Source organism: Anabrus simplex, chromosome 10 (assembly GCF_040414725.1).
Source record: "Anabrus simplex isolate iqAnaSimp1 chromosome 10, ASM4041472v1, whole genome shotgun sequence".
Lineage (NCBI taxonomy): Eukaryota > Metazoa > Arthropoda > Insecta > Orthoptera > Tettigoniidae > Anabrus > Anabrus simplex.
Genome location: NC_090274.1, coordinates 117,122,271 through 117,142,193, shown reverse-complemented (window position 1 = coordinate 117,142,193; position 19,923 = coordinate 117,122,271). Strand labels below are relative to the sequence as shown.

At 37.8% G+C, this 19,923-nt stretch overlaps 1 protein-coding gene across 1 annotated transcript in view; it reads right to left on the bottom strand.

Moving 5' to 3' along the window:
* Positions 1–19,534, bottom strand: part of LOC136882202 (zinc finger protein OZF-like) — a 61,090-nt gene extending 41,556 nt beyond the window's left edge. The window contains exons 1-2 of the mRNA XM_068229365.1: positions 19,433–19,534; positions 12,678–12,803 (exon numbers count right to left, since the gene is read on the bottom strand). Of these exons, the coding sequence (XP_068085466.1) occupies positions 12,678–12,755 (78 nt within the window). The 5' untranslated portion in view covers positions 12,756–12,803; positions 19,433–19,534. The remainder of the gene's footprint in view (positions 1–12,677; positions 12,804–19,432) is intronic.
* Between the last annotated feature and the right edge of the window lie 389 nt (positions 19,535–19,923).

The following is a 19,923-nucleotide window of genomic DNA, read 5'->3' as shown; positions in this document are numbered from 1 at the left end:
CTTGTGGGAAAAGAGTATTCTACGTAATTGAATAAGGTGGATTTGAGATGCAGTAGCATGACAATGCGGAAGATGAGACTTGTGAAATGTTTGAGATGACAGAATGATAAAGAATTAGAATAATGATGGTTATTGTGACGTATTGCATTAGGCTGTATATGCCCGGAATAATAAAAAATAAGAATTGGCAGCCCTTAAATAAATGTGTACTTGGAAACGAGCAAAACTGAGAAGAAAGAAAGAAAGAAAGAAAGAAAATAGAAAGTATCTTTGTGGCCGCAAGGCAGAGCATTGACCAGAACAAGAGACATATTTAGGATGTAAGGGATTTGACCGGTCCATGTACGGACCTAGTCGTTCCTAAGAACCTTCAGAACAATCACCAAGTTTCCTTTCACTCGCTGCGGAATTGACAATCCCATGCTAATAAAATATTATGACTAGCGTTGATAATTGTATGATTCTGTGAAAAATGTATTCCTCCCCATTTTCATTTATTGAATTACCTCGTGAGAGGAGTTTCAGATTTTTGCACCATGGAAGCTGGAGAATGTGGGTTCGACCAGCGTCAGAATGATGGATTTAACCTGACACCATATGGCTTGACTAGACCATATTTACAAGATGTATTGTTTGCTAATGTGTTTAATATTTCTCTGTGTAATGTATTTATGTATTTCTGCTGTTTTTAAGTGTTTATGGTGGTGGGTAGGAAACCCTCGTTGTGTTGATCCGCTTCGAATATAACAGGGTCAGGTAAACCCAGAATACGTGTATGTGTTCAGTATAATCAGGAATTGATTTGGTGAAATAGACCATGTGTTCGATATGCGACGATATGATCTCATGGGTGATAAAGTGTACTGATTGATCTGCCTAAATTCCATAACCATAACAGCCAACTAATAGAATGACTTAATGAGATAAGGTCATCTTGACCTTATAACCAATCCATTCAAATAATAGATACCATTGAGTATCACTGCTCAGAGATAAGTAACACTTACATTAGTATAAAGTGTATACAGTATTAGTGCGCGCTAATAAGATTATTCAAAGTATGCCAATCGATAGCCAAAACAATGTATGAACTAACAAAGACTTTGAGGCATACTGCATGCAAATGATTTCTTCGTTATTATTTTATCTTTTTATGTGTAATAAATGGCATTACCTTGTGTATTTTATCATGTGGTTTTATCAGTTTAATAAAAAACTTGGTAAATATTGGGAAGAAAAGTCTCCTCATTTTACAAAGGTGAAAAATGAGAGTATCCTCCTAATTCAATACAATAAATCTTGTAATAAACTCTCCTCATTTAATAATATTAATGTATTCCTCTTACATTATAGGGAATCCTACTTTCGTTATATTTAATGTAGTGCCCATTTTTCTTTTACGAACATTCCATTAACCGAATGCTCCTGAGGTTTAGCCATTGACGCAATGAAAGTAGGAGGATGAGACTTTGAGCCTGGGAAGTGATTTCCGAAGGTTCTAATCCATGAACTCCATTTATACATTTATTTGTGAAGCCGAATTATTTAATTGATGGCCTGATATGCCCGGGATGGGTACAATACATACATAGTCATTATTGACTGTTATTCCTTTTGATGTTCAGTCTGCAAGCCTCTGTGAATGGCCTAATCACCACAGCAATCCCCTATTTCTAACCAGTTCTATATCTCTTTTCTTTAAACCATTAGAAACTGAGTCTAATCATCATCCCCTTGGTCTCCCTGTACTCCTCTTACCCTCCATGACCGACTCCATCATTCTTCTCCTAGGTAAACTATCCTGCTCCATTCACCTCACATGACCCCACCACAATTCACTCCATGACTACAGCTCCATCCATTGAGTTCAATCCTAACTTAGCCTTTATTTCTTCATAACAAGTACCCTCCTGCCATTGTTCCAACCTGTTTTCAACAGCAATCATTCTTGCTAATTTCAGGTATGTTACTGCTAAGTTGTGAATAAGTTATCCTGCATACACCGAGGTTTCACTCCCGTATAGCAAAGTTGGTCTGAAAAAAAACCTATGTACAGATAGATTCGTCCAGGAGTTGACTTCATTCTTCCAGAATAATGTTGATTGCAACTGTGAGCAGACTGCATTAGTTTGATTGAAGTTTGCTTACTATATTACCAGCCTGGGAGTGCACACATCCTAAATATTTGAAATTATCTACCTGTTCCAACTTCGTATCCCCAATCTGTCATTCATTTATTTTGGATGTCTTACCTACTGACATCAATTTAGTCTTAGAAGGGCTAATTTTCATACTATACTCATTGTACCAATTTTCAAGTTCCAAGACAGTAGACTGCAAGCTTTAGGCCAAAACTGCTGTTAAGATAAAGTTGTCAGCATACGCCAGATTGCTTACTAAATTTTCACCTTACTTAATCCCTTCCTGCTGCTTTATATGTTTTAGCAGATGATCTATGTAAACTACGAACAACAAAGATTTTTCAAAATTCTGGCGAATACAGAAAATCTAATCCTGACAGCCCCTTTATGGGCTGAAACCACACTGCTTTCCATCCTACTTCCTCTTAACCACTGACCTCACCTCCCTTCCAAGGTGCCAATGAACACCTTGCCTGATATACTGATGATTAAGATACCTTGATAATTGTTGCAATCTTTCCTCTTTGCTTGCAAATATGTAGGTGGAAATATAGCTTTCAGCCAATCTGAAGGTACCTTACTAACATTCCATGATAATCTTATTTTATGAAGCCATTTCAACCCTTCCTTCCCACTATACTAAACCATTTCAGGTCTAATTTCATTTATTCCTGTGGCTTTATGACAATGGAGTATATCTACCATCCTTCCCAATTCCTTAAGAGTAAATTCACCAACATCATTGCCCTCTTAACACAAGAGTTGAGAAACAATAGGGATTGCAAGTAATATATGACACAGCAATGTTGCAGAAAAAAGACTGTGTTCTATGAGTGAGAAAATTATTCATGAGAGTTAATTTGATGAGTATGATGCTGCACTGCAAGAATGGGCTAAAGATGGTATTGTTGAAAGAAACATTACAAAGGGACTAGAGGTAAAGGATACATTCTACCTCATCGGGGTGTATTTAAGGACAGTGCAACGATGTGAATTAGGTCCAGTAAAAGGAAGAGGGAGTTGTCACTGAATGACTGTATGACAAAGGTCCAAACTTAATTGAACTTATTCCCTCTGTTCTGTTCAGGTTTAGAGAGAGGCCATAGGGTGTTGGAATATTACACGTTGGCACCCCCATGTTAATGTTGCACTTGCGTGAAAGATTTTTGGTTATACAAGGACGAAGGAACAGCCAGACCATGCTGTCAAGATGTGTGAGATGATAAACGGCACAAAGCTAAGAAGGCGGGTGCCGATTTTGGAACTCGTTTCTGAAAACAGTATAAAAGATGCTGTGGTATTTGAGGTGACAGGTGTAGACCTTGCTGGACTCGTGATAAAGTAAAAAGGAAGGGACGAATTACGCTCTTTACATTTGCTGTGTATAGAGCAGTGCACTTGGAACTGGTCAGCAATTTCATAACGAATGGACTTTTACTGAGTTTTCGACGGTTCATCACTCCATAAGAAAGACCAAAAGTGTCTACAACAACAATGGAACAAATTTCATTGGTACAATAATTTGTTTTGAACTGTTGACTAAAACCACACAGAAAGAGAGTCCACAATGCAGCAAATACAGTAGAGGATTAACCCTCCCACAGCAGGCTGGTGGGGTGGTTGGTGGCAAAGTCTGATTCAGATAGTAAAGAGAAATTTGAGGTATGTCCTCGGGAGAGCTTCACTGCGTTGCAAAGAGATGACGATACTACTGTGCGTGTGTGAAGCCGTCTTTAATTCCCGTCCTGTTACCTACTTGCCTGAGAAGCATGAAGATCTCAACTGACATTCACCTTCAAATATTTTGCATGGGAATACTAGATTTAGTTCAACTGGATTCTGTGAAGTTATCAAGGAGATTTTGATTTCTGCTGCAGTTGCAACAAGATTTTGAGAAGAGTACCTAAGTCAGTTGATCCAGAACAGAATAAGATGTCTATAAACACTGGAGAAGGGGATGTGGTGCTGGTTGCAGCTGATGGGAAGAACTGGATCGAATGGCCATTAACACAGGTGCTGGAAGTGTATCATGGGAAAGAGTTGGAAGATTTGTGAGGTTGGAAACATTGTCAGGTGAGGTTACTAGTCCACATTAGTGAGTTCTGAAACTGTGAAGGAGGATGCTGACGACTGCCCCAGTAGCCTTCACTCTCATGAACAGTCTGACTCATCACTCCTCAAAGTGGTATTATGACAGCACGTCTACTGTTTCATGCGAATATAAAATCTGATTAATTCTGAGTGATTTACAATAAATGTGAAGTTCCTCTCAGGTAGAAAGGCAGTTTCTCACAGGCTATGTGCTTTCGGAGATAAGACTGTACGGTATTCTGAAAAGATTTCAAATAAGGTTGGTCACGTATATTTTTTGGGAGAGTAAAATCCCTGTTTCAGCTTCAATTAATTCCCCAGTCAATTCTTGGATGCTGGAATGATACTGAACCTAAAAACTATCCATGGATAAGAGGATTCTAAATGTGGGTTCAAATACGTCCAGTAGGTTTTCAGTTACAAGAACTCAAACAACAACAAAAAGAAAGGCAAGACCCCTAAGCTAAAAATATTTAGGTATCATTATTACACCTGAAATGGATAATTATTATAAGAAAATGTTGCCAAAATAATCAATATATAGATACACAGTTGTTGCCATTTTTTTCATACAGATTACAGTCATTACTAATATGCATGGCTTATCAGTCTCTAAGTAGTGCAGTGTTTTCCCACAAATTTTGTCAGCCGGGTATCAGGAATGAGTGGCTAAGTGGGGAATACTATGCACTAAAATGGATATGAAAAGATTTCAATTTGTTCCCCTCATGGCATTCGTATTAACAGACGGGTAACTGCAAAATTGAACTATTTTTGAATGTTTACACTAAATAAGACAACAGAGGATTTTGAACTTCTAGTGATTTACTGCTCATTTATAATCATTCAATACTGGGGATTACTATTCCATTGCTGTGGAGTGCCATACGGGTTTGTGACATCATTCAAAACCTCTAAACATTTAAACTCCGATGTAATCATCCTGAAGATAATGATTGATCATTTAACTAAACAGTTTTACACTATGTAATTAGTGCATATCTAGGTTATGTTAGCTGGGCGGTCTGTAAACATGGCAGGGCACTACACCCATTAGGAGGTCTTAGGGATAGCACTCTAGTTGAACTAATATTTACTGCAATTCTTTTATCACATTAACATCATGGCCTGGCTTATTGCTCTAAACCACTAGACTTGCTCATAAACTAAATTAATGAAATCCTGCAGGAATTTTTTTCTAAAAGGATAACTATAATAATGTTGTTATAACATTCATTCAGTTGTGGTGGATTTCATCGAACATTAATAAAGCTGGCCCCGCGGTGTAGGGGGCAATGCGCTCCCTGTCAACCGGCGGCCCCAGGTTCGATTCCACGTTGGGTCAGGGTTTTTTAATTGTATATGATTAATATCCCTAGCCTAGGGACTGGGTGTTTGTGTCGTCCTTAACGTTCCTTTCCTCTCATTCAACACTCTACTCTTCCTCCATTCAATTACATGCAGGTTCATATTCGATGGTGCAAGTAGCGGCAAAAGACCTCTATAGGTCGACGCCCTGACAAAACAGCATTTTAAAAAATAATAAATAAAGCTGTTGCAGTACCTACAGCCAAACAACCAGGTCAGGTGATACCAGTGTTGTAATATCATGGCGGAAAAATAGGTGGTCAACTATTTTGCCATTAACTCGTTTTTAAATACAGTATAAGGTGACTTTTCATTTCAATGAAGTACTTAACCATCTCACTATCATCTTGAGCCCTGTAAATTCTTCACCCTAACAGGGAATAAGTACAGTACTCCCCTAGATGTATCCCTCCGTGCATTCTCAAAAGCAGAGATAGTGGAAAATCCAATTATCAAAGCTGAACATCCAATGTTATAAAACCATTTCAATCAGGAGAAAAAATGAGTAAAAATCAATAATGAGCAAGCTCCCCATATAAACGTTAATTTAAATCTGTTCGTGCCAAACAGAATAAATTACAATTATCAATACTGCATTAATGGACTCAATCCTCTCATGATTTTAGGCGAAAAGGAAGCGACCAGTCACAATCAGTAATTTTATCGAGAACAGTAACCTAAAGGTCACTGCAGTAGTTTTACCTAATGAAAAAAGTCATAGCATTGATAGGATCCAGAATCAGCACTAAGTTTCAGGTACTGATACCTCAAATTCATTGGAAATCTTACTGGGGCCTTGTATGTAAGATAAAGGTGCTCATTCTTCAAAAAATAGGGCCTGCTTAGTTAATTTACGCTGAAAATAATTAGTGTTATGTAACCAATTGTGAACTATCCATGGGGAAAAATAATTAATACCACGTTCCAATGCCAACAACTATCCACTATTTCCAATAACAATGAATGACATCCAGCACATAATATAGTACGGGCCTGCCCTGTCAATATATTATCAGTCAAATTTCTATAGAATAATTTCCCGACTTGTCAATTTCCCGTATTGAAAACGCGGGAAATTATTCTATAGAAATTAGAATATAAGTCAATACGGACCAACATGGTGAAAATAATCAATATTATCAGTTTCTAATTTTATAGAATTATTTCACACGTACATGTTTCAGGAGCCCCAACTCACTTCACTAGCAATTTCTACATCATAAAACAATATTCCCCATATCTTTGGATCTAACATTATTCATCTATGCATAAGACATCATCAATATATACCATTATTTTTAACACATACACACATAATGACCATTTCTTGATAATTTTTGTTGTAATGGAACACTTTAAAACATTTATGAAAAGTTCAACTGGTTATCTTATGTAACACATTAAAACATGTATTAAAATGTCACATTGCTTCCTTAGAAAAATCGATCAGTGGTAAAATATTCCTTGCTACTGTTTGTTCTGTTGTAGCCCACTTAAGCGTAGGCCTATTAAAAAGTGAACTATTATACTACCAAAGTTAATATTTTTTGCCTCGTTATTCTTAGAACACTTTCTAGAATGAACTGGTTTACCATTGAATTATTTGATTCCTTAAGATGTAAATGTGTAATTCATTATATCATGTCAGATGGAATCTTTCTATGTTCGTGTTGGACTGCAATTTCGACACAGCAGGTCAAACCTCCCGTTATGTCCTTGAATTTGTGGCTATTATTTGCTCTTCATATTGTAAATTATCAAAGGGGAGGAAGACTACCTGCTCACCATCCTAACACTTATTGATTCTATGTCGTGCGAAATAGCTTTAAAACTTTTTGAAACACTAAGATGACAGAAATTGTTTCCACAAGAGGCTAAGATATTTGAGCACCTTTAATACCATCAGGGTGATAAAGGATTTAATATGTCAACTTGAAACCAGAAGACAAGCCCTCCACAACCTGAGCTACTTAGACTGCCATTTTTCCTGACAACAGCTACAAAGCAAGGAGAGATGAAGAGAGACCCACTTCTTCTTCAATTTTCAGACATGCTGTGCCAAATATGACACCTGTGGACAAGCTCTTTTAATGAATGTTTACTGTATGGTGTAGAATATTGTAGTAGAATATTTTATTTGTATTCCCTTTATCTACCTAAGTAACTACTAGAGGGTAAATTATTATTGTTCTGTGATATCTTGTACCATCCCAAAAATTTTGTGACGCAGACTTTTGGAACAGGTGTGTTGACCCTGTCGAATCTAGAAGCATGTCTTTGCTAATTTTGGAAGACGGAATGTTCGCGATTAGTGTCTGCCAATGTTCTGGAATATTGTGAAAACATCGTGACTTGATAAAGAGTTTTGATTGGTGGATCTGGGTGGCGATAGGGAAGCTCCTGTGCTCTGATGGGTCACTCGATAATCACACCGGTGCCAGCTTTGCCTTTTTAAGAGAGTGAGGTGAGATTTTTTGGCTTTTTGTTCTCTCGCCAGTCCAGCGATCAGACGCATGTCGGCGAATCCTTGCTCCCGAAATGGGCTACGTTTGGGTAAGAACTGTTGGTTTTAGTTCCACCTTAACTTTTACATTTAATGTTTGCTTGTACTTTCACATAGGAGTTTGCCCTACTCGCCCAGACTCACCTCCCAATTTCTCAGATGCCTTACAAAGCACATTTACTTTCATTTTGTATGGTATTTGTATCTTGTGTTTCCTCTTAGCCTCAAAATTGTACGGTAGAAGTCACATTATGTTAAGATATCCCTAGTTAACCTCTTGACCTAATAGCAAAGCTCTTGGCAAAGTACATCTAATTTGTATTTTGGAAAAGGTGTAACTGGATTGTTTGGATAGATGAAGTTTGTTCGGAATATTCTTTGTAATGTTTATTTTGGAAAATAATATCTTGAACCAAGGGATCACCGTTGATTTCTCTAGAAACCCGCAACCTTTGTATTCCAATGGCCCTGCTGGATTTCCCAGACCGCTCCACATTCCCTTATTATAGTTGCCACGTTGCCCAACCTGATGTTGTTTCTATTGGCGCAGTTCATCTCATGTTTTATGGTGTGCTAATGTTTTAAAGGTGCAGTGTAAATTGTTTGGTTTCCCCTTTTCTTAACTGTGTATCGTGTAACCACTGGAAACCAGTTACATATTGGTAGCCGAGCAAGTGATTGGTTGCGGACGAAAGAAAAGTGAATGGTGATCGTACCTAACATAAACACTTTAAAGTCTAAAATTCGTAAATCGCCTTGAAATTAGTTTCTACCTGTCAGGATGGCTCGTGCTGTTCCCATCTTGTATGGCTAATGCCAACACCACTATCTCATGCTTGAAAAAGATCTTTGCATCATCTGGACGTTGTTAATTTTTGGCGAGTGATAATGCAAGAGCTTTTACCTCTGCCCAGTTCCAGAATTTCTGTTCTGATCTATCCATTGCTCATGTAAACACTACCCCGTATTACCCGAGGCCAAATTATGCTGAAAGAGTGAATCATAATCTTCGATCTGCTCTCATCACGTATCACTCCGCTGGCCACTCTAAGTGGGATTCATCACTAAATTGGTTGTCGTTTGCCTTTAACACTGCGTCCATGAAAGTCACAAGCTAATTCCTGCTTCTTTAATGTTGGCCTTTACACCAAATTCTCCACTGTCAAATCTGTGGTCAATCAATGATCTTCTGCCTGACGACGCCAGCCCAGAAAAGATCCGAGCTAACTGGCACCATGCGCGAAAAATCTTAATAGTTTATTACGCCAAAGTTCAGCATAATTAGAACCACGGGCAAAGGCCGCACAATCTGTCTGTGGCTGACCAGCCATTTATTAAAATTCACCCCGTCAGTTGTGGTGCAGACTATGTTATCAGTAAGTTGGCCTCCAGATTTCGAGGTCCACGCACCATTTTAAAGTTCCTTACCCTGGTGTCATTATTCGTGAGTGATCCCGAAAGGAAAAGGATCAGCAGAGTTCACCTCTCTCAGGTAAAGGTACCTTAAGTTGCATAGTGAGGGGTCTATTCCTTTGTTCGTGACCATGAAGATTTAGTTGTAAAGTATTTGTAAGATTTTTTAGTTGTAAGGTATTTGTAAGATTTTTTGTTGTAAGGTATTTGTAAGATTTTTGGTAAGGTATTTGTAAGCTTTTAGATGCTGGCCAGCAACTATTAGTTATATCTATACCCTAATCATAAATGATTTAAGTAACTGAGTCATACAAATTGTAATTGTTGTGTCTAAATACATTAGGTATCCTCAAGCATTTATCTCCCTTAGTGTAATGGGTTTGTATGATAAGTTAGATAGGTTTTAGTTTAAGGTCACAGATTGGAATTTATTCCCCTAACATTTTCGGCTGCTGGTAAACTCCTGTAGTTCTATTTTCTATCACCCACCTTAATCTTCTCTAAAATGTATTGATAGTGCTTGCCCCGGGGCTAGGTGCCCTAATGTCCTCGGTGTGGAAGGGGTCTCTCCATGAAATTCGTTGAGCCACCAGCTGGGTGACTATACTAGTCAGTAAATTAAAGAAAGAACACTAACCCTCCTTTGAAAACAGTTTTGTCTCCAAGATCATCTAGTCCAGCAGGGTAGCTCTGCCTGGAGTATTCCTCTGTCTGCTGCGTGTTGGTTTATGTTGCAGTGGCTGCAGGGACCGATTTCGCCTGACGGAAACATAACGTGCCAAGTTGAGAGGCACAGTGCATGACTTGGGTGCTACCATCCGGCACCACTATCCAGTGGCCAAGTGTCCCGATTGAGGCAGTCTGGTTATACTGCGCCTCACCCCTCTGCCCATTACAAGTTGGTTTAAGATACGGCCGGGCTGCACTGCAACTCACCTACCGACCTGGTTTGGACTGAACTTGAATGGAGGCTGTTTGCAAATGGCCGTATCGGCAGCCACATCATCAGCAATAACCTGTGGTCTAGTCGCGCAACTCCAATCCTATGATTTGTGCGAAAACTGACCCAAGATCTACTTATTCCAAAATTTTGCTAAGAAGGACGCCTTCTTACAAGAAAGTGAATGAGCTCTGGATTACTGACATTTGGTGAAAAGGAATGAGTGTACAACCTTTCCTGTGGACAGAGTAAAAATGGTCGAAGCAATTTTGGAATGTTGGAAATGCATTTCTGCATTGTAGTAGGCTTATCATATTTTGACATTTATGTTGTGTTTATATGTAACCCTTAAAATACTGCAAGTTACTGAATGGACTCTTTGTGTTGTGACAGTTTGTTTTTTATTGGAAGTTCATCTTGAAGAAATTCATGTTTGTCAGTAAGGTGACCGTCGAACTTTCCGAGAAATATCAGTACACTACATACGTGAAAATAGTTTGTGAATGCCATTACGTTATGTTCTAAAAATCTGTGCTATGGTGCGCCAGTTTCCGGGTGTGATCAACCCCTCCACTCGCCCCCAGTAATCTTATGGTAATTGTCGAGCATAGCTCAACTTTCGAGGGGAGGAAGGATGAGACCTGTGGAGAATCTCTTTTAATGAATGTTTACTTAATGGTGTGAAATACTGTAGTAGAATATTTTATTAGTATTCCCTTTATCTACCTAAGTAACTACTAGAGGGTAAATTATTATTGTTCTGTGATATCTTGTAACGTCCCGGAAATTTTGTCATGCGGACATTTGGAACAGGGTGTGAAGGCCCCTGTCGATTCTACAAGCATGTATTCGCTAATTCTGGAGGACAGAATGTTCGCAATTAGTGTCTGCCAAAGTTCTGGAATACTGTGAAAACATCGTGACTTGATAAAGAGTTTTGATTGGTGGATCTGGGTGGCAATAGGGAAGCTCCTGTGCTCTGATAGGTCACTCGGTAATCACACCGGGGCCAGCTTAGCCTTTTTAAGAGAGTGAGGTGAGATTTCGTGGCTTTTCGTTCTCTCGTCAGTCCAGCGATCAGATGCACGTCGGCGAATCCTTGCTCCTGAAATGGGCTACCTTGGGGTAAGCACTGTTGGTTTCAGTTACACCTTAACTTTTACATTTAATGTTCACTTGTACTTTCACATAGGAGTTTGCCCTACTCACCCAGACTCACCACCCTATTTCTCAGATGCCTTACAAAGGACGTTTCTGTTCATTTAATATGGTATTTGTATTGTGTGTTTCCTCTTAGCCTCAAAATTGTATGGTAGAAGTTGCATTATATTAAGATATCTCTAGTTAACCTCCTGACCTAATAGCAAAGCTCTTGCAATGTACATCTAATTTGTATTTTGGAAATGGTGTAACTGGATTGTTTGGATAGATGAAGTTTGTTCGGAATTTTATTTGTAATTTTTATTTTGTAAAATAATACCTTGAACCCAGGGATCATGGTTGATTTTTCTGGAAACCCGCAACCATCATATTCCAATGGCCCTGGTAGGTTTCACAGACCCGCTCCAAACTCCTTTATGATAGTCGTCACATTGCCCAACCTGATGTTGTTTCTATTGGCACAGTTCATCTAATGGTTTATGGTGTGCTAATGTTTTAAAGGTGCTGTGTAACTTGTTTTGTTTCCCATTTTCTTAACTGTGTATCGAATAACCACTGGAAACCAGTTACAAAATAAAAGGTGCATACCTGTAAATTCTGCATTTGTGTAATCATAACAAATATACTTAGTCAATTTGAGATGAGTATAGAAATACATACTGCCTTAAGAATAGCCACCGAGCTCGATAGCTGCAGTCGCTTAAGTGCCGCCAGTATCCAGTATTCGGAAGATAGTAGGTTCGTTCCCCACTGTTGGCAGCCCTGAATTTGGTTTTTTGTGGTTTCCCATTTTCACACCAGGCAAATGCTGGGGCTGTACCTTAATTAAGGCCACGGCCGCTTCCTTTCCACTCTTAGTCCTTTCCTGTCCCATCGTTGCCATAAGACCTACCTTTGTTGGTGTGACATAAAGCAACTAACAAAATAAAAAAATAGACAGGAAGATACTCATATATCTCCTGAACAACAGATAAAAGTAGAGTTATATAACCAGTCAAACTCAGACGACTGGTAAGGGTTTAATTGTAATCACTATAAAGTCACCTGGAATGATACTTACGAATGAAGTATTTGATGTTTCCTCAAAGCTGAGTGGTTCCTCTTTGATCTTTACTTCCAAGTCCATTTTAAATACCATAAAGGTAGAGACGGTTTTGGGATGTAGATTACTTCCACAGACCTTGCACTGAAACATGAGCAACAAGCGCTATTATTGCTGTTTTGTAGTCCAGTCTGTAGTTTTAGCTGATTGTTGATATTGTGCTCATAGTCACAGGACCTCCAGTTTTACCTGGAAACTGAACCTCACGGATAAACATTTTCACTGAAAGAATATCCCACACCCACAGAATGGGATTAATTTGCACACCACTTGTGAAAAGCCTGTGACTTACATGTCGCCCACTACACTGGGAGTCTAATGACTCACACTGACTCAGATAGTACTTACGGCATTATGGCTAGGAGTGGGAAGCAAATGACTGTCGCCTTGAATGAGGTAGAGTACCAGCATTTCTTTTGTGTGAAAATGGGAAAACACAGAAAACTGTCTCTAGGGCTGCGACTTCCTTCCCAATCCTAGCCCTTTTGTATCCCATCATTACCGTAAGTCCTGTCTGTGTCAGTGTAATGTAAAGCCATTTGTAACCAAAAAAAAAGAAATTCTACAACCAAACCTTCGAAACTATTTATTTCTTGCTCAACTAGCAGGGCAAATGATCCGCTTTTAGGCACTGTGAAGACACAATCCCCGCGCCCTGTCCCTCTGCTAGCTCCACTGATCGTGTACATTTTGTACTGCTCAATATAAACCTCACTCTCTTTACACTAGAGTCCAGCAGTGATTCAGATACAATATAAAATTTGAAAGTCACTATTAGGAATGTTCTGATATAGTGCATTCAGTTTCGTTTTTAATCCAGAAACTTTCGGATGGTAAGTGGTGAGCGCAGTCTTATTCATAACACTTACAAATTACATAAATCATCCTGGATATTAATGACAATTGTGGGTAAGGCCTGTGCCTTATGTATTTTAATAAGCCAGTTTCTTACACAGATATAGCCATAGTTCCTCTCTCGACACACAGTACTCACCTGGGCCAGCAGCCCCTTTAAGAGCTAGCATATAATATGTTGAATTCAGTAGCAGTTTAGCCAGGTTCCTTATTGATCAAACAAATTATTTGATAATGTATAGCCAGGAACTCATTCGCAACTTCCAAAAAGTTGCAACCATTACTGATTATGCTACAATATATACTGTATTTCCATTACAACAAATATTTTCGAACCGGCTATGAACTCCGTTGTTACAACGAACAGTTCTGAACTGGCTATAAACTACTTCGTTACTACAAACAGTTCCGAACTGGCTATGAACTATTTTATGAATTATTTTAATGAGCATACATTAATCAGAATGCTTCCACAACTCATTGTTAATAATGGTTTGTTGGAATTGGTAAACTGCATTTGTGAACCATATCAACACCACCTACAAATTGTTACAAAACGTTAAACAATGGATGATGGAAGACCTCACAATTCCAGTGGGAAGTACTGCATGTAGTCACACCATTTACTGGTCAAATCAAATGTGCATGCATACAACATGCAATCCCTGGTATTGAACGCGCACTGCTGGCATTGGCTCTGAAATGGTTCTGAATGTAGTTAGAACAGCATGAATTCAGAACTGACAGTTCAGAAGCAGTTCTGAATTTCTGTTCTAACAGCACGTACACAGGCACCAAAAAGTATTAACACAGACCCCTTTTCACATAAATACTAGGAACATTATGTGTATACCATTAACACTTACTCAATAAAAAATAATTTGTATACTAAACTATTTTCAAAACACAACATAAACACATGTAATCTATTAAATTAGTGTTTTCTCCTGCTCAAAAAAGGATTGGCACACTGTTGGTCGTTTGTTACTGAGCTTTACAGACAGAGCCGTGTGTACCAGATTTGTTCAATTAGAGTTGACAAACAGTTCTGTCGCTTGCCTGACGCCAGTGTATGTGTCATTCACTTGTCACGATGAATCCGAAGGCGAAAGAGCAGTCCGTGTCACTTAGTGCCAAGGTGGTATTCTTGCATTTGCAGGGTAAAAGTTACCGTGAAATTGGTAAAGAATTTTCTGTTACTTATTCAACAGTGCGGGCAATCATCAAGAAGTTCCAAGAGACTGGTACAACAGACAATAAACGCAGATATGTACATCCAAGAGTTCTTACATATAGGGAGCATCGAAGCATAGTTCGTCTTGCACTAAAAGAGTTCTTTAAAATGTAGGGTTGATTGTATCGGACAGCCAGTCAACATACAACGAACAGAGCGTCCTCAAACTATTACGAATGTTCTGATGCAGCTGATATTCATGGGTGATCTCCTAGAAAGAAACCATTTATTTTGGAAGTTAACCGAAGAAAACACTTCCAGTTCACCAAAAATTATGTCAATAAATCGATTGAATTTTGAAGTTTGACTTGTTTGGATCTGATGGAAATGTACATGTGTGGTGCAAACCAAATACAGAGCTCCAATCACTACATACTGTACCTACAGTGAAACATGGGGGAGAGAGCATAATGGTTTGGGGATGCATGGGAACTTCCAGTGTTGGTGACTTGGCAATTATTGAAGGTGTCATGGATCATCATAAATACACCGATGTGTTGCGAGGTCACTTATGTAGCAGTGCAAAGAAACTGAGTCTTGATGGCATCTTTTACTTTCAACAAGACAACGACCTGAAACATACGGCTCTGCAAACGCGGGAGTGGTTAATATATAATGCACCAAGAAGAGTTTTCACTCCACACAAAGCACTGATCTTAACCCAATAGAGTATCTTTGGAATCACTTGGAGACAAAAGTTTGAAAATGTCGTTCTGCAGGGAAGCGCAAATTTCAGACGGTATTGTAGGAGGAATGGTCAAAGATCTCAGGAGAGATAACTCGCAATATGGTTCCCTCCATGCCAAGACATCTACAAACTGTCATCAGTGCCAATGGTATGAACACAGGCAACTAGACATGGGTTATGTGAATTACAGAGACATTAACTTCATTCGTGTATAGGTGTGCTAATACTTTTTTGATGTGTAGATCAACTGATTTTGTTTTGCAAACATTTATTTTTGTTGTGAGAAGCCAATTACTCTCGAAGAACATTATATTTACTACTGTACATTTCAATAAATATATCAGTGTCTTGGCATCACCTTTATTTGTGTGGAATTTGTATATAATGGTAAGTATGCCAATACTTTTTGGTGCAAGTGTATACTACTGCGCATGAGCAGGCTATTTAGAATCAATTCGGTACCCTGTTGGAAAAAATGTGCATGTATTATCAGTAAGAATGGTAGCTGAGATATATTCATTCATTCATTCATTCATTCATTCATTCATTCATTCATTCATTCATTTATTTCAATTAATTCCAACGAGCCTGCAGGCTCATACATAGGAATTGTACAGGACATTACATACTGGCGGGCACTTACACATCAAAATATGGTTTGTGTATATAAGATAATTAGTAAATGGTTGAACATATAAACACATACAATATATAAAATATGTACATCATCAATATGAGGATTACAGAGAATTATTTCTGACTATATTTACATTTACGTAACATGAAAGTTGCAAAGGTACAAGAATGGATTATGGAGTATTTTCATTTGCATAAGAGTTGCTGAAGTACAAGAATAGATTTCAGATTATTAACAATTACATAACACAAAAGTTGCAGACGTACAGGAATTGATTACAGAGTATTTACAGTATATATACATAACACACAGCTGCAGAGGTACAAGAACAGATTACAGAGTATTTACATTTACATAACATAAAAGTTGTAGAGGTACAAGAATAGTTCCGGACAGTTTGCAAGATTGTTTGGGAGAATGACTTAAATGACATCTGATATTTTGATTTAAACAGCACTGTACCTTTCCCAAAAATAATGCTTGACCCTTTGTTTGAATTTTGCCAAAGATGGTGCTGTTTTTTATCTCCACAGGGATGTTATTAAATAAATGGATCGCAGAGAACTTTGAGCTGTTTATACCATATTTATAAGAGCAAACATTGTATAAGGCAAAGTCATTTGCATGCCTAGTACTATATGGATGGTTGTCAGAATTCAGAGTATATGTAGTGTTGTGTTGTATAAATTTATGTTTTATTTTATACATGAGTACAGCTGTATTGAATTCTGCACTCATGCTTAGGGGTGGTATTTTAGCACTTAGGTATAGGCCTAGATATTTTATTGGTGTTAAGTAGGGAAGATTAAGTATATTTCTAACAGTTCTATTTTGTACTACCATTAGCTCATTCAAGTCGGACTTCTTACAGCGCATCCAGATTACATTCAAATATTGTAGGTGACTATGAATTAAAGAGTAGTAGATGTGTTTTAGAAGATGTTGTGGGATAAGATAACTAAGTTTCTTTAAAATTCCTGCAACAGGTGTGATCTTTTTAGTAATGTATTCAACATGGTCTGTCCAGTTCAAGTTCCTATCAATCACCAACCCAAGATATTTGACAGTTCTAACTAGTTTTATTTCAGTTTCTGCATATATATTTTACTGTGTGGGATTTCATTCTGACCTTGTTTTGTCATTATCATATAATTAGTCTTTTGCACATTAATAGTTAATTTATTTGCTTGAAACCAAAAGCACAGAGTATTGAGGTCTTCCTGCATATCCTTAACAATGGAGTCTATATTACTACCAGTATAGAACAAGTTTGTGTCGTCGGCATACAGTGTGATACGTCCTTTCAAGCAGCAAGTTGCAATATCATTGATGTAGACTAGGAAGAGAATTGGCCCTAATACTGACCCCTGTGGAACGCCATGGGTTACCCTAATTGCTGAGCTCCTACAGTTATTCAGCACTACATACTGTTTTCTATCGGACAGATAATTATCAAACCACTTCAATGCAACACCACGAACTCCTGCTCTCTCTAATTTAGCTAACAGTCTTTCATGGTCCACTGTATCAAAGACCTTCTTTAGATCTATAAACAACCCACCAGCAAAACTATTAAAATCTATTGACTCTTGCAGCATATTTATGAGATCTACGGTTGCTATTTCAGTGTTAGAGTTCTCATGAAAGCCATATTGTGCATTGTAAAAGAAATTATTTTTGTTTAAAAAAGTGAGAAGTCTCTTTTTAACAATAGTTTCTAATATTTTGGAGATTATGGAAAGAATACAGATAGGCCTATAGTTACTAGGATTCCTCCCGTCCCCACCCTTGAAGACAGGAAGTACTTTAGCTACTTTTAGCTCACTAGGTAATGTACCAGATACCAAGGATTCGTTAATGATATCTGTTAGCATCCCACTAAAAGAATCCTGGAATTCTTTTAGAAAGTTGGCAGTTATACCTACCATCCTGCCCACAGCTACTCTTGTTTTTTAGATTTGATATTATAGATCTTACTTCTGTTTCATCAGTTGGATATAGGTAAAATGAGTTCAAGTAACTAGGAACTGCAAGGGTTTCAGTGCTCTGGGGAGGGATTGCTGAAGCCAGGGTTTTAGCAATATTTGTAAAATATAAATTTAATGATTCACATATTTCCTGACTGTCTGTAATTATCTTGTTATCTATTTCTAGAGATGTACAATTATCGCCTTTTGTTGTTTTTCTGTTATGTATGATTTCATTGATTATTTTCCACGTTTCCTTTGGGTTCTTGTTATGAATTCTAATTTTTCAGAGTAATATTTGTTTTTTAAGCTCCTTTTTAGATTTGTCACATTGTTTCTACACCTGCGATATTCCTGATTGAGATTGATGTTATTCTTTAGGGTGGGATTTTTAAGTTTTGCATGTGAAATGTCACGTCGCTTAATAAGGCTGAGAAGTTCAGAAGATATCCATGGCAAGCTACCAGTTCTTTGTGTTCGATGACTTTGTGCTTTCTGTTTTTGTGTACCAAGCGGTAGCTGGTCAATAAAGGAATTATACATTATGTCAATTCTACTAGTAGTGTTGTTTATGACTTTTGTGTTATGTTCAGTGATATTACTACTTTCAGGTCTATCATTATTTTGGTCTACATTAGTTGCTTTCAGCCTTTTCAGTTCAAGCGATTGTGATGGAGATTTAGAATTTGGCAAAAGAATATCAAATATTAATATATTATGGTCACTTAGATAGTTACCAACATTTGATAAATAATAATATATTCCAGAATTATTTATAGACACATGATCTATTAAAGTGCTTGTGGTATCACATATTCGTGTTTGATATACATTATTGCATTGCTTGAAATCATAGCAAGAAAGCAGGTTCATGTATTTTCTTTTTAGTTGGTCACTAGTTAAGATATCAATATTCGTGTCACCCAAAAATAGGCATAAATTGTTAGTCGTTTTACTTAGAAAATTTTCGAGGGATGCTAGAAATGGTATGGCATTATTCCTATTTGGGTTATATCCTGCAATTAAATCAATACTTTTATATTTACTACTACTAAATTTATCCCTATAAATTTCAACCCATATCAAGCTATGATGAAGTTCACAGTTCATTTTCATATTTGCTTTCCAACAGTGCGAAATGTAAATACCTAAGCCACCTCCAGCTTTGCCGTCTCTGTGTGAAAAGATGCTTCTATAATTTGGTATATTATAGTATTTTGCCTCCTCACTTTTTACCCAAGTTTCTGTCACAACCAGCATATATTTGATGTAGACAGCTTACAGTAGGCTGGATCTTTTATGTTTAAATACGAACTGAGCAATAAAGCTTACCTTATTTCCTATCACGTAAAGTACGGTATTAACTTCCTTATGGAGATGTACAAGACTGAGACTCCTTTCGACAAGGTATAAAACGTAAGGAACTGCAATTACCTGATGTAGATAATCTTAAGCGAAACAGCACAATCCACAGAATAAACCTGCACAAGCTACCGCAATATGTCCGAGATGCACAGTACAAAACAAAATAATTCCTGCATTAAATAACGACAAGCCAACCACTTCAAAATTAAACAGGAAATAGCGAATAGGGCTCCTCACAATTTTATAACCAGTGCGTCGTTCCTCGATCGTATACATTCACACCCGGTATAATTCCCTTATCTCCAGGTAACATGGATAGAAGTCAAAAGTCATCTGGGACAACCAAGATCAACCATTACACTCAGACCACAAGACAGATTTTTTAAAAAAATTTTTTATGCTTATGGGCTGTGTCTACGACATTTCACCCAGTCAATACTCTCTGACTCATGTAAAAA